This window comes from Micropterus dolomieu, linkage group LG02 (assembly GCF_021292245.1).
Source record: "Micropterus dolomieu isolate WLL.071019.BEF.003 ecotype Adirondacks linkage group LG02, ASM2129224v1, whole genome shotgun sequence".
NCBI classification, from domain to species: domain Eukaryota; kingdom Metazoa; phylum Chordata; class Actinopteri; order Centrarchiformes; family Centrarchidae; genus Micropterus; species Micropterus dolomieu.
Genome location: NC_060151.1, coordinates 12,971,511 through 12,984,639, shown reverse-complemented (window position 1 = coordinate 12,984,639; position 13,129 = coordinate 12,971,511). Strand labels below are relative to the sequence as shown.

The 13,129-nt window shown below is 40.7% G+C and overlaps 2 protein-coding genes across 2 annotated transcripts; one reads left to right on the top strand and one right to left on the bottom strand.

The window, feature by feature from the left end:
- Nucleotides 1-147: 147 nt before the first annotated feature.
- hspbp1 (HSPA (heat shock 70kDa) binding protein, cytoplasmic cochaperone 1) lies at nt 148-4,300 on the bottom strand. The gene is made up of 8 exons (XM_046042060.1): nt 3,987-4,300; nt 3,480-3,610; nt 3,110-3,326; nt 2,728-2,952; nt 2,452-2,607; nt 1,269-1,365; nt 1,069-1,180; nt 148-739 (listed from the first exon to the last, which is right to left on the bottom strand). The coding sequence occupies exons 2-8, from the start codon at nt 3,597-3,599 to the stop codon at nt 659-661; spliced, it is 1,008 nt and encodes a 335-aa protein (XP_045898016.1). The 5' UTR covers nt 3,600-3,610; nt 3,987-4,300; the 3' UTR covers nt 148-658.
- Nucleotides 4,301-4,771: 471 nt separating this feature from the next.
- On the top strand, nt 4,772-11,828 carry tufm (Tu translation elongation factor, mitochondrial). The gene is made up of 10 exons (XM_046042053.1): nt 4,772-4,884; nt 5,811-5,857; nt 5,950-6,088; nt 6,214-6,380; nt 6,569-6,838; nt 7,245-7,377; nt 7,581-7,685; nt 8,307-8,458; nt 8,993-9,112; nt 11,443-11,828. The coding sequence occupies exons 1-10, from the start codon at nt 4,848-4,850 to the stop codon at nt 11,611-11,613; spliced, it is 1,341 nt and encodes a 446-aa protein (XP_045898009.1). The 5' UTR covers nt 4,772-4,847; the 3' UTR covers nt 11,614-11,828.
- The last annotated feature ends 1,301 nt before the right edge of the window (nt 11,829-13,129 follow it).

Here is a 13,129-nt window from a genome sequence, read left to right as displayed (position 1 = left end):
CTTGTCAGCTACTAGCAGATGGTTTACAAGAAGCAGCTTGCAAGTCAAGATATCTTGTTTCCAATTTGTATTTCATATTTCAATGATCATACATTTGTAAATACCAGTCTAAAAACAAGAGAGTAACTCAGAAACTTAATAGCTATGTTCTGTGCCAAAATATTTTAATCATTGATATCCATGTTAATGTGTAGGCGATACACACGGTGCTAAGGTTTCCACTTGTGATCTGGCCATTATATGTATTTAAACACCCATTTAAAAACTCATCTTGTGTTAATAAATAAATATGTTGTAAAAAAAATAAACAATGATGTTCATCATTCTGAGTCATGTTTGAAGAGATGATCAACTAAAATAAAATGCTTAAACAGAGACAAACTAACATTGTACACAACTAAATTAATATTGGGATTCAAACAGAATTTCTTTAAATACTACCTGTGATGGAGATGTTTGGTATTTAAGAAAAAGAACTGAAAACACTGGAGTAAAATAACAGCTGACTCAAAAAAGTATTTTATACATTAGAGTTATTTACACAGTAAAATCCAGCCCCTGGATTACATGCAACATGTCATAACAGACAGAAACGTTGCAAAACGTTTTCTTACATCTTTGCACACTGATACCAAAACAGTTAAAGGTAAAAAAGACTTCAGCGATCCATCCCACTGTCATCTGACTGCTGCGCACAGAAACACGTAACCCTCAAACGCTCGCAGAAGTCCAGTTCTTCCTGTTGGAAACAAAATTTAACTTAAGCCAAACCTAGAATATAAATGGCCTAGATTTTAAATTTCCTTTTAAAAAAAGTATCTACTGTACATTTTGGCGTCTAGTAAGCACTTGAAATGGATATGGTCAAATTACTTGCTACACAATGTTTCCACAACACTAGATTTTGCATTCATGCAGTATTAGTTATATATATGAAAAAAGACAAATATCCTTACAACCATCTCTTCTGCTTGCTTTAGAAATAAAAAAAAGGACTACAACAGTTCTGGGTCTGAACGTAGTTTTATCTCTCTCTTTGACCATGAGGCTCAAAGAAATAGGAATTACCCGACTCTCTTCTTTTCCTTGGAGTTCTCTAGATCTCTGCCTGAGAAACTCCTCCAGGCCCAGAGTGGGATTCCTGCAGTCTCTGAGACCCTGTGGACAGTCTTCCACCAGACTAGACAAGAGAAACACAAAAGGGTTTAATTACTCTTTATAATTAATTTGTGAGTGGTGAAGGCGGCGAGGTAAAGAGGGTTTCTTACCAGCAAAGGGCGCCAAGCACATGTTCATGGAAAGGTGAGTGTGGTGTACAGAGAACAGATACCAGCTGCTGGACCATACCCATGGAGACAACAGTCTCTGCAGGAAGGAGGAAACAGAGAGATATATATCAGACCCAATGTGATTGAAAGAAGCAACGTTGCACTGTCAGTGCGAACATGCTTAATAAAGAAACATGTGATTGAACATCACTTCAAGAGCATCAAGCTCATCAAGCCTTTCGACTACAACAAAAGCAGCACTTTCAGCACTTTTTTCTAGCTTGGGATGTGACTTTGCTGAATAGTATTTGATCAGAGCATCAACAACAGGTGAAATTTTTAATATATATATTGAATATTATTAAATGATCAGAGCTCATTCTAATTACACTCAGTTTGCCCAATGAGAGGTACAGCACACAACTAGTGTAAACCAGGTTCAAAGCTAACTGGGGATGCAGTATCTGTGTCTGGGATCAGAGCTGCCTTAATTCATTATCTTAACTAAACTCGACTGTAACTGCAGCTGGTTCCAGGCAGAGGGACTGGCATGCAGTACAAGACTTTTACCCAGTTCAGTGCAGATTTTGGGAAATTAAAAAATGAGTCTTGTTGATGAAGAGCTTTTCACACATCTATTTTAAATAAATGTATATAGGTGGTTGTAAATCACCAGCGGCTTTATGGATGAGCCAGTGTCTTAGCATGCAGGAGGTTGGAGTGAACCAGCTGACCTGACTGAACAAAGAACGGTGATGTGCGAGAGTTTTACATTATTACACACTTTTACTGACATACTGTTCTATAATTAAATACTGTAAAGTGGTTAAGACTCAACAGGCATGCCATTCAGCATTATATGATATTCTTCTGAAACTATGTAAATCATTATATTTTTATCATCATGATTGTACATACTGTAATTTCATGGTTTGGCCTATTCTGTACAAACAACATCTACTGCATGTCTGTCTGTCCTGGGAGAGGGATTTGTCCTCTGTTCCTACGGTTCTTCAATCAAGGTTTTAAAAGTTGTGATTCCCCATTTTGGTCTATATAAATAAAACTGCCTTGACAGTGAAGAGCTACTAAACCTCAAACTAATTGGAGGAGTGTAGTATCACAAGATGGTCTGAATGCCACCTTTTTTTGGCGCTCTCCTATTTAAATGCCCTCATCGTACCTTTCTGTTCAGGATGTGACATCAGCAGGTTAAGCAGAAGGAATGCCGACTTGGTCCTGAGCTTCTCGTTCTCAGACTGCATGCCTCGCATCAGCACCGAGAAGCCATCATGGGACAAGAATGCCTGGAGTCCTTCCTCCTGCTCCCGAACCAGACCTGAAGTCACAGAAGAACACAGTTTTTTTGCGGCATGAATATAAAGAGCATTACAATCTAGTCTAAATGTTTTACAGTCTTTCAATGCTGAAGCTTTGCTGCACTGTCTTTGATACTCACATGACACAGCGTAAAGGGCTTTTACTCTGGCGGTGGGGTGGGGGTCTGAGTCTGTCAGCTGCAGAAGTTTTGGCAGCGCCCCGATGCTAAGCAAGTAGACCTGCACCTGTGGCATGTTCTGGGCACAGGAAGCGATAAGCTCAGCAGCACGCCACCTCAGTCCACTTTGGGCATGACATAGATACTGGGAGAAGCACAATTCCAGTCCACCAAGAGTCATCAGGTCTGTGAAGCACAGAAAGAGGGGGAACAGTCAGGACAGAGCCAATAAACAGTATTTTTACACATAACCTCCGTCAAGGAAGTGCCTCTAGGTCAATGCCAACATCTGATCTACAGACTGCATGAAAAAATATCAACTCTAATACCATTTATTACGAACCTCTAGCATTGTCCAGGTTCTCACACAACTCTGACAGCACCTCAAGGGCTGATTCACGCTCATCTTCATCCTCTTCATCCCTCTCCACCTCTCCTTCTCTCTCCCTTTCGCTCATTCCCTCTTTGCGTAAGACTTCCAAGCACACCTTCATCTGCTCCACTTCATCCATCTGCCCTTTGCAGACTTCTGCAAGAGCTTCTCTCAGCCACATTTTCCTCTGCAACAAAGAAAGACAAAATAAAAATGTTATAAAAAAAACAGTACATGTTGCTCATGTCTCCTTATCAGACTGTTCTTAGGTCTTGTGGAGTGAGGATCCAATAAGTGTGTGTGTCTTCTCAGAGTTAAAATGTATATTAAAGCCACTTACCTCCTCTGACATGGGTTCAACCGGGGCAGGTCCCTCTGCGGCTGATCCAGCCTCTACTGCCAGCTGCAGGACTCCCTGGAGGTTCTGTGGATACCTCCTGTTCTGTCTGTCCTCTGCCATGATGTGCACAGCTGTAGAGAAAAAAAAAAAAACAGCAGATAAGGACAACTGGGTTTCAAAAATGACGTACGGTAGTACTGGACAGGACCTGAGGATACAAAGTGAGGAAGCAAACCCAGCAGACTGATTGTATCTTCAAGTAGTTCATCAAACTTTACTCTAAAGATCCTAACGTTACCCTGGCACTACATGACCACGGTCACTGCAGTTTGGTGGTAACAGCTCGTTAGTTCATGTCACCAGAATCATATAATAATAGTAACATTACTGAAACACAGCAATCCAACACAACCTGAGCTTAGCACATACTGGCTAATGTTACATGTTCTCATTTAGCTACGGATAACACTGACTCTTATTGATAGAATTAATTAATCCCCAACTTACCTTTTCAATAGTCCTATAAAAGTAAAGTTTTCAGTTATTGGACACGCGGGTTGTGAAGCTCTGCAAGTTAACTCCCCCTATAAACACAGAAACATGAATGTGCTAGAACATTCTAGCTAGCTGATCTCACGAGTGCGATGGAGGCTGACATGCTTTACCGTAAACCATGAACCAAATTGGCAAGCAAATTTTTCTTTGCCGCAATCTACCTTCACCTCAAAGTTGTTTTTTCACTTTCATTTTTTGAGCCAATTTAGTGCTTCAGAATTGTAACATAGTAAAACGGACAGTGATTCGACGTTGGTATTCAAAAAGCACATCATCAAACACCACCGTGTTAGCGTAGTTAAGGTAAATCAGTGACGTCCTTCACGCGCGACGTTCAGAGAGCATCAGTAAAAATGAGAGTATCACACGAGAATCTCCAACACAGGAACAGTGTCAAATGTGAAATTGTGTGTTAGGATATATATTAATGTAATATGTAATGTAACTATAAATGCTATTTTATATGATACATGATTGTTAAATAAAATCGTATCACTTTCTTCTTGGACTTCAACACGTTTGCTAAAAGCATAACAAGTAAGGAAATTTTTCTCAAATTTAAAAACGAAATACTCTGCGCTGATATCTTAAAAAATTCTAAAACCTGCAATGTGGCACTTTCTCTTATTGATGTGTAGTAGTAGTAGTTGTTGTTGTAGTTCTAGCAGTAGTATTGTTATACATGATATACCGTGTCCGTTATAACTAATAAATACGCTATAATTACATCCCAAGGCTGCTACCCGGCGCCACAGCGTATGCCAGGTACTCTCTTGATTTTCTGATCATCTTCGGTTTGTCCAACCACCCAAGATGGCGGCGCTTGTGGGGCTGCGTGCGTGTTTCTCCGGTAAAAATCGTTTAATTGTTCAATAGTATGCGCCTCTATATGCATTTCCAGAAGTTTGTTGTTTCATAGCACGCTGATTTGTTCTCTACAACAGAATATGTTCTTCACGTCAGTAGAAATGTAACATACTATGAAAAAAATAGATGATGTTGTTTCTTCTGATATAAGAGCAAGGTCACCAAAGAGTGTTAGCTAACGATGACGACCTTATCAATGGTGATGAAAGACTAGCTTATGTTATAGACAGCGAGATAGGTACCGAAGCTAAATGTTTAGATATGTAACAGCAGCTCATTTAAGGATAGTGACACGCTCTTCTCTTCTGGGTCAAAGGGGTTTGTTAGCTTAATGTCAGCTGCTGCAGAGCTGCTTTAGCCACCTAACCTGCATGGTTGTTAAACCTGATACAAAACACTGAAACTGTCCCATTCCTATCATCAGAAACTACTTATGGGCTTTGATAAACGCTCGTGCAAAACAGCATAAGCAGCATAATATTTATTATTGTAGTATTGTATAATGTAATTGTAAAACAGTGTTAACTTTTTATTTATATATATAAATGACAGTGATGCCTTACCCTGTTGCTTATTTGACACTTGCATAATGTAGATTTTGATTGGACAGTCTGCAAAGATGCTGTTATCTGTATAAACAGAGGTCTGCACTGATTGAAACAGACAAGCAACATCAAACTGTTAATTCATTCAATGGGGCATGAATATATTTTGCAGTGAGATTGAAGAAGTAAATACAGAGTTTCAATGTCTTTCATAGGCCTAAAATAGTTTTGACAAAGTTTCAATGTTTTTATTGTGAGTGACAAGAAATGGAACAGGATTTATGGGAAGAACTAAACTGGAGTTTCCTATCAGATAATTATCTAGTTTTTATATAATTCTCACGTTGTGTTTTCCTCTTCTCAGCCCTTCAGCTTTCTTCACCGAGCCTCCTGCACAGCTCCTTCAAATTGGTGAGCATGCACACAAACTGCAGTCCACAGACTGTTTAACATGGATTTTGTAACTTTATTTTATAATTCTTTGGCTTGTCCTTGCCTTGCAGTGTGCTGTGCCTCTGAGTCGGCGGACCTTTGCTGCAGAGGCAAAGAAGACATACAGCAGAGACAAGCCCCATGTGAACATTGGAACAATTGGCCACGTTGATCACGGCAAGACAACCCTGACTGCAGCCATCACGAAAGGTAGAATCACCGACGTGCTAGCTTGTACTCTTACAGTACACACTGAATTATTTGACTTGATTAGAGATTATTTTTTCCTAATATTTCTAGTTTTGTGTCACAAAAAATTTGAAATGTGTCCTCAGTGCTCGCTGATGCTGGTGGTGCTAACTATAAAAAGTATGAGGACATTGACAATGCCCCAGAGGAGAAAGCCAGAGGAATCACCATCAACGCCTCTCATGTAGAATACACCACAGCCAACAGACATTATGCTCACACAGACTGTCCTGGTCATGCTGACTACGTCAAGGTAATCTGCTTTACTTCTACACAAAGCACTTGAAGCTAATCTAACCTGGCCTAAAAAGTGCTGACCATGATGCAACTTTGTAGTTATTTCAGAATCATTGTTTTTCTTAACAAATTATGAACATATTTAGTTACTGTATAAGTAACTTAAAAATTGAATTAATCCCCTTTAAATGATTCCCTTTTCAGAACATGATTACAGGCACAGCCCAGATGGACGGCTGCATCCTGGTGGTGGCTGCCACTGACGGCCAGATGCCTCAGACACGAGAGCACCTCCTGTTGGCCAGGCAGATAGGTGTTGAGCATGTGGTGGTTTTCATCAACAAGGCCGACGCCGTGGAGGACAAGGAGATGCTGGAGCTGGTGGAGATCGAGATCCGTGAACTGCTCACAGAGTTCGGCTATGATGGCGAGAACACACCTGTTGTAATAGGCTCAGCCCTCTGCGCCCTGGAGGTGAGGGGAACGCTGGCAGTAATTCATCATATAATTTAAATAAAACTGTGCTATAATGTAACGGTAGTGCAGTGAGTCAACCTTAGAGACCCGGGTTCAATTCGTCACTGACACATCCACCAGTGTGTCCCTGAGCAAGACACTTAACCCCTAGTGGCTCCAGAGGCATGCGACCTCTGTTTATATAGCACTTGTGAGTCACTTTGGATAAAAGCGTCAGCTAAGTGAATAAATGTAATGTACTCGCATCTGGTTTTATCAATTAGCTTTTGTAAAAATAAGTCCACCGAATCATTAGACTTTATGTGGCCCCTTTGTTTATTGCTAATGACTAATTGCAATACATTTTGAGTCTCTAATGTAAGGTATCTAGATGTAATTGTTTTTTTTTTTTGCTCTATCTCAGAACAGAGAGCCTGACCTTGGTGTGAATGCAGTGATGCAGCTGCTGGAGATTGTGGATTCTTACGTTCCTCTGCCCAAAAGAGAGCTGGAAAAACCTTTCCTTCTGCCCATTGAAGGGGTTTATTCCATCCCAGGTATGAAGAAACTGCAAGGAATGCAGCCTGCACATACTTCGTCTCAACACTGAACTGTAAGGCTAAATTTAAGGAGGGCTACTGGTGGTATTGGTTTATTATAACTTCAAGTCAAATATTTGTAGTCTATTACCAAGTCAGGTCATGGAGATGTGAAAAAGGTTCTCGCTCTAGATTTGAGGATTATCAATTGTGTGTTTCAGGAAGGGGCACTGTGGTCACAGGCACTATGGAGAGGGGTATCATCAAGAAAGGAGACGAAACAGAGTTTGTGGGACACAACCGCAGCTTCAAATCAGTGGTTACAGGTGAGTGAAAGAAAAAGCAACAGAAACTCAGAGGAGGAGCTCCTGGGCTGTTTACGAAGCATGTGAACCAAAACATGACAAACATACAGACAGGCACTGACTATGCAAATGGTGTGGATCATCATGGCCTTCATAATCACAAGATGTCAGCCCAGTTGAACATCAATGGGAGATTATGGGCTGATGTGTTGAACTTAAATTTCCCACACTCATAGCCGTGGGGGTCCGAAAGTGGCTTAAAATGTATGACCCGGTGGGATGTAGATGACAACTGCATGTTTGTGAACATACCTGCCTAGGCAGTCTGTATAGAAGGGAAACAAATGTATATCTGGGCCTTAAGGCAAGTTTATACAATTTATACGCTGTACCCTATTCCCTAGCCTGACGTGCACCTCCCCAAAAATGGAATTACACGTTGCATGGAGGCAGACCGCAAGAACTGTGATTGGTTGGCTTGGTTAGGGGCCTCCAGCACTTCATTCATTGATGAAGAAAAAATGAGTGTACTTTATGTGTGTAGATGATAGGTGTCTTATATAATATGTATGATGACAATATTGTGTGAGTAGTGGTGTATACACAGGAATTTCACCTTGCTGTTTGTCCTGTTTGCCTCAGGTATTGAGATGTTCCACAAGTCTCTGGATCGGGCCGAGGCGGGAGATAACCTGGGCGCTCTTGTACGAGGGTTAAAGAGAGAGGATGTTAGGAGAGGGATGGTGATGTGCAAACCAGGATCCATCTTGCCTCACCAGAAAGTCAAGGCCCAGGTATGAGAGCACCAGAGACAGTTGTTATTGATAAAGTTGCAATATTTTTGAATCAGTTGATATAAATGTCTATTTTTAAACTGCTGACAGGCAGACAGTCACATCTAGTATATGACACGATAGGGATGTGCAATATGACTTTATCTATCGTTTGACCATAGAAAAACGTCTATCGTTTACAATTATGCTCTATCGTTGTGTCGGAAATTCCACACTTTACTGTAATATTTTGGTGAGGGAACAACACTATATACTGCGGTGAAGTTAGCTTTACATTGGAATTCATAAAACAAATATCCAACTTGAAACTAGAGAAATTTTAAAGGCAAGCTGGGAGATGAGCCAGATGCCACAGATGTTAAAATGCTAACTTCTACTTACAAAACAAGAATAGTCCTTAGAGTGAGAATGTAATTTATAGCAGATAGATTATGGTTATGTAATTTTATTTTAAAATAACATATTTAAATCACTGGATCCAATAACTGAAACACTGATGTGTGTGTGGACATGTTTGTGCTTCCTGTATTACAGGTGTATGTTCTGAGTAAGGAAGAAGGAGGGAGACACAAACCGTTTGTCACCAACTTCATGCCCGTCATGTTCTCCTTGACCTGGGACATGGCCTGCAGAGTCACTCTGCCCGCTGGCAAGGTGTGTGTGTGTGTGTGTGTGTGTGTGTGTGTCAGCCTGTCAGTAAACGTTTGTCATACAGTGTCGAGTTTGAATCCCATCCCCATCAGTTCACCCAGCTAGTGCATGTATAAAACATCCAGTACTTTATGTGACTTTGGGTGAGGGCTGAACAATTCATTGCATATGTGATAAAATGAGATTTTCTAATCACAAATGGTGCGTTTACACTGTGGACACATGACACGCGAGAGTAAAGCAGTCTGCTGAGGAAGCATCAACTTCACAGTTTACGCTGTACCGTGACTTGTTGTTGTACAATGGCCTTATGCTTGACAGAAGCTGACACTACAGAAATGAGTAAAATGGAAAGGATTTGAGGACATCTACAGGCTGACGTGTGTAAAGTTTTCTTCCTTTCCAAGTATCAACAAGGATGTTCGTTTGCGTTCAGCTGACAATTCCACACCTGCGCAGTGTGTAACACAGTCGCTCTCGCGCATCAGTGGTATGTAACGTGTTGGGCAGTGATACTGTAATTTTACTTTTCCACCAGTAGAGAGAATGTAACGGATTACTATTTCCAAAACAGTTATATTATTATAGTTAGGCTACTAATCCAAATAACGCTGCGCTACTGAACCCTGTCGTAAATGCGCTGCAGCTCAGAGAATTGCATCCACCTCCAAATAATGCTTTTAAACGCTATAATATTCTTTGTGGGCTTCATCAATGGTGATAAATGATTCAAAGTATATATTTTATGTTTATGTTTAGTCTTTAATATTTTAATACACTTAGTAGGCTACTATTCCTTGACATTCAGTAAATACATGTAGTGATAACGCTGTTTGATCAATGAGCACAGCAAAGTGTCTGACAAGGACCTAAAGAGGTGGTTGCATAATTTGGCAGATCAAATTTTGTAGGCTACCTGCCGAGATTTGCGTCCACCTCTTTTCTCAGCATAAATTACTGTTAGCACCCGCGAGGTGCATGCAGTTCTCGGCAGGCAGGCAGAATTTGGCACAACACCAGCCGCTGCTGCCAGTGATGCTTGGACTATAGTCTATGATCGGGAGAGAGTGGCGTTATATCACCCACTAATAAGTAGAGTAGCTAATATTACTTTTTAACGAGTATATGCAGAGTAACTAGTTGGTAATGACTATTATTTCTGAGTAACTTGCCCAACACTGAGTTGACAATAAGCATTGAATAAATTGGATATGTTTTGATTATTGCTTGTTATAGGCTATCTAATGTTTACTTTGACTTTGACCAATCACATAGACTACATAAGCTACACTTTGCTGTTTGAAAGGTTGCTTTTTAAGTCGTCCTTATGTTAAAGGTTTTGGCACATTTTATAAATTAATTTCTTGTGAATGGTTGTGACAGGGTGTATAAGGCCTTTTCAGACGGCTTTGATCCGCAGGGTCGCTCTGCGCTCCTCATCAACAGACAGGCAAACAAGCGCTCTGCGAGGTAACCATGGCAACGGCTTCTGTGTAACTTGCACGATCCCGTGAAACTGTCGCGGTCGTTCTCATCTCATGCACACACCCGCCCGCTGCCAGAGTTGAAATGTCAAACTTTCCTACAGTTTATCAGCAGACAGAGGCTGATGATTCCCACTGCAACACATCCACCAAATAAGTTATTGTCAATGGTCCTGCTTTACCTTCCATGTTATAATAGAGCAGCGGCCAGTTTTATTGGGGTGTTGGGGGGTCTTGATATATTTTCCTGCTTTTTTGCCCTTTGCCAATCACATGCCTGAATATTGTGTTGGTCATACTATATACTTGATTTATTGCTTGTCCGTTTTGAAAAATACAGGCAATAAAGAGCTTAAAAATTTATCACATATTAAATTTCAATTGCAGTATTGGTTAAAAAAAATCGCAATTCGATTATTTTTTTTGATGTTTCACATTAAATCTTCAAAAGCAGTATGACCGCCTCTCTTGAGTCATTGTCTCTGATTACATCAAAATGTTCTGCAGGATGACCTGGAATACATGTTTGTTTTTTTTTTGTTTTTTTTATGTTTTTTTTGGCAATTGAAGCAATGGTGCATTTTGGGGTGTGAACATTAGTATAGTGTATTAGTAGTATTTTAAAGACTTTTGGATTGTACTTCAGTGTGCAGTGGTTTCCATTGTTCTGGTCACTCATTATGTGTTTGTCCCAGTGAGGATATACTGTTGGCATTCACCAGTTCACAAAAAAGTTGAAGTTTCCCAACATAAACTAATGTGCTTCTTACAATTGTAAATTATTGAGTACAATAAAAGGATTTTGAAGGACAGTAACCACTCTCCTGTCTATCTCCTGTCGTCTTTTAGGAAATGGTGATGCCAGGGGAGGACACCTCCTTGACGCTCACGCTCCGCCAGCCGATGGTTCTGGAGAAAGGCCAGAGGTTCACTCTGAGAGACGGAAACAAGACCATTGGTACCGGCCTGGTCACAGACATCCTGACGGCTACAGATGAAGATCAGTGCAACTGGGGCTAATGGGGAAACTGCTTCGGGGGAAAGGGGTGCACCGGGGGATCAGGGAGGGAGAATGGTTGGTTGTCTGTGTCTGGTCAAATCAAATAAATATACAAATATACAAATACAGTCCATGCACAAACCAAAACACCTGTTATGTTTAGCACTGTCTTTGTGTTTAAAGGCCAGACTGTCAGAATTATGTCATTTATGTAATAAAATGTATTTAATAATAATGAGCCCTTCTTTGTTTTCACTTGGCTTCACATGACTTGGCTGCAAATAAGAATTGCAAGCTGCTGCATGTTACAGAGTTAATATGCCACATGAGGGCAACAAAGAGGAATTTCAAGAGTCTGTTTGCAGGTCTATTGTAATAGTTTTAATTTCAATATGATTATTATTTAAAATGAACAGAATTAGGAAGGTAGTAACTATGTTTTTTGGTGAGTTTCTGTGAAAATGAGTTAAATCCAATAGAAATAAATAAATAAATAAAAAACTCCCATTTGTTTTGTAGGTGTAGATATTTCTGAATATGGATCTCTTCAACATGGTTCGCTATGGAGTGATGAATAAAAGTTTGGTTTGTCTCCCGCAAGTTGAGATAAAGGCTTCCTTTACAAAAATGTATAAGATCTACTAGAACTTACATAAAACTGTGTGCCAAGTACTCATGAAAATTTGAAATGGTGAACAAGTACAAAATGTTTTTTAAATGTTGTCTTGACCAAAACTAGTTGTCACTTCAAAACGGATTAATGTTATACACTGCTCAAAAAAATAAAGGGAACACTAAAATAACACATCCTAGATCTAAATGAAAGAAATAATCTCATTAAATACTCCTTTCTTTACATAGTTGAATGTGCTGACAAGAAAATTTATCAACCTATGGAGGTCTGGCAGAACGTTCTCCACGGCGTCTCCAGACTCTGTCACGTGTGTCACATGTGCTCAGTGTGAACCTGCTTTCATCTGTGAAGAGCACAGGGCGCCAGTGGCGAATTTGCTAATCTTGGTGTTATCTGGCAAATGCCAAACATCCTGCACGGTGTTGGGCTGTAAGCACAACCCCCACCTGTGGACGTCGGGCCCTCATACCACCCTCATGGAGTCTGTTTCTGACCGTTTGAGCAGACACATGCACATTTGTGGCCTGCTGGAGGTCATTTTGCAGGGCTCTGGCAGTGCTCCTCCTGCTCCTCCTTGCACAAAGGCGGAGGTAGCGGTCCTGCTGCTGGGTTGTTGCCCTTCCACGGCCTCCTCCATGTCTCCTGATGTACTGGTCTGTCTCCTGGTAGCGCCTCCATGCTCTGGACACTACGCTGACAGACACAGCAAACCTTCTTGCCACAGCTCACATTGATGTGCCATCCTGGATGAGCTGCACTAACTGAGCCAGTTGTGTGGGTTGTAGACTCCGTCTCATGCTACCACTAGAGTGAAAGCACCGCCAGCATTCAAAAGTGACCAAAACATCAGCCAGGAAGCATAGGAACTGAGAAGTGGTCTGTGGTCACCACCTGCAGAACCA

What these genes read in the sequence shown, in the direction of transcription:
- hspbp1 (XM_046042060.1), bottom strand. Translation starts at nt 3,599, where the DNA reads ATGGCAGAGGACAGACAGAACAGGAGGTATCCACAGAACCTCCAGGGA. An exon ending in TTGAACCCATGTCAGAGGAG is followed by an intron (nt 3,327 to 3,479) that starts GTAAGTGGCTTT and finishes TCTTTGTTGCAG; the next exon opens with AGGAAAATGTGGCTGAGAGA. An exon ending in AAGGAAAAGAAGAGAGTCGG is followed by an intron (nt 740 to 1,068) that starts GTAATTCCTATT and finishes TGTTTCCAACAG; the next exon opens with GAAGAACTGGACTTCTGCGA.
- tufm (XM_046042053.1), top strand. Translation starts at nt 4,848, where the DNA reads ATGGCGGCGCTTGTGGGGCTGCGTGCGTGTTTCTCCG. An exon ending in TGCACAGCTCCTTCAAATTG is followed by an intron (nt 5,858 to 5,949) that starts GTGAGCATGCAC and finishes CTTGCCTTGCAG; the next exon opens with TGTGCTGTGCCTCTGAGTCG. An exon ending in ACCAGAAAGTCAAGGCCCAG is followed by an intron (nt 8,459 to 8,992) that starts GTATGAGAGCAC and finishes CCTGTATTACAG; the next exon opens with GTGTATGTTCTGAGTAAGGA.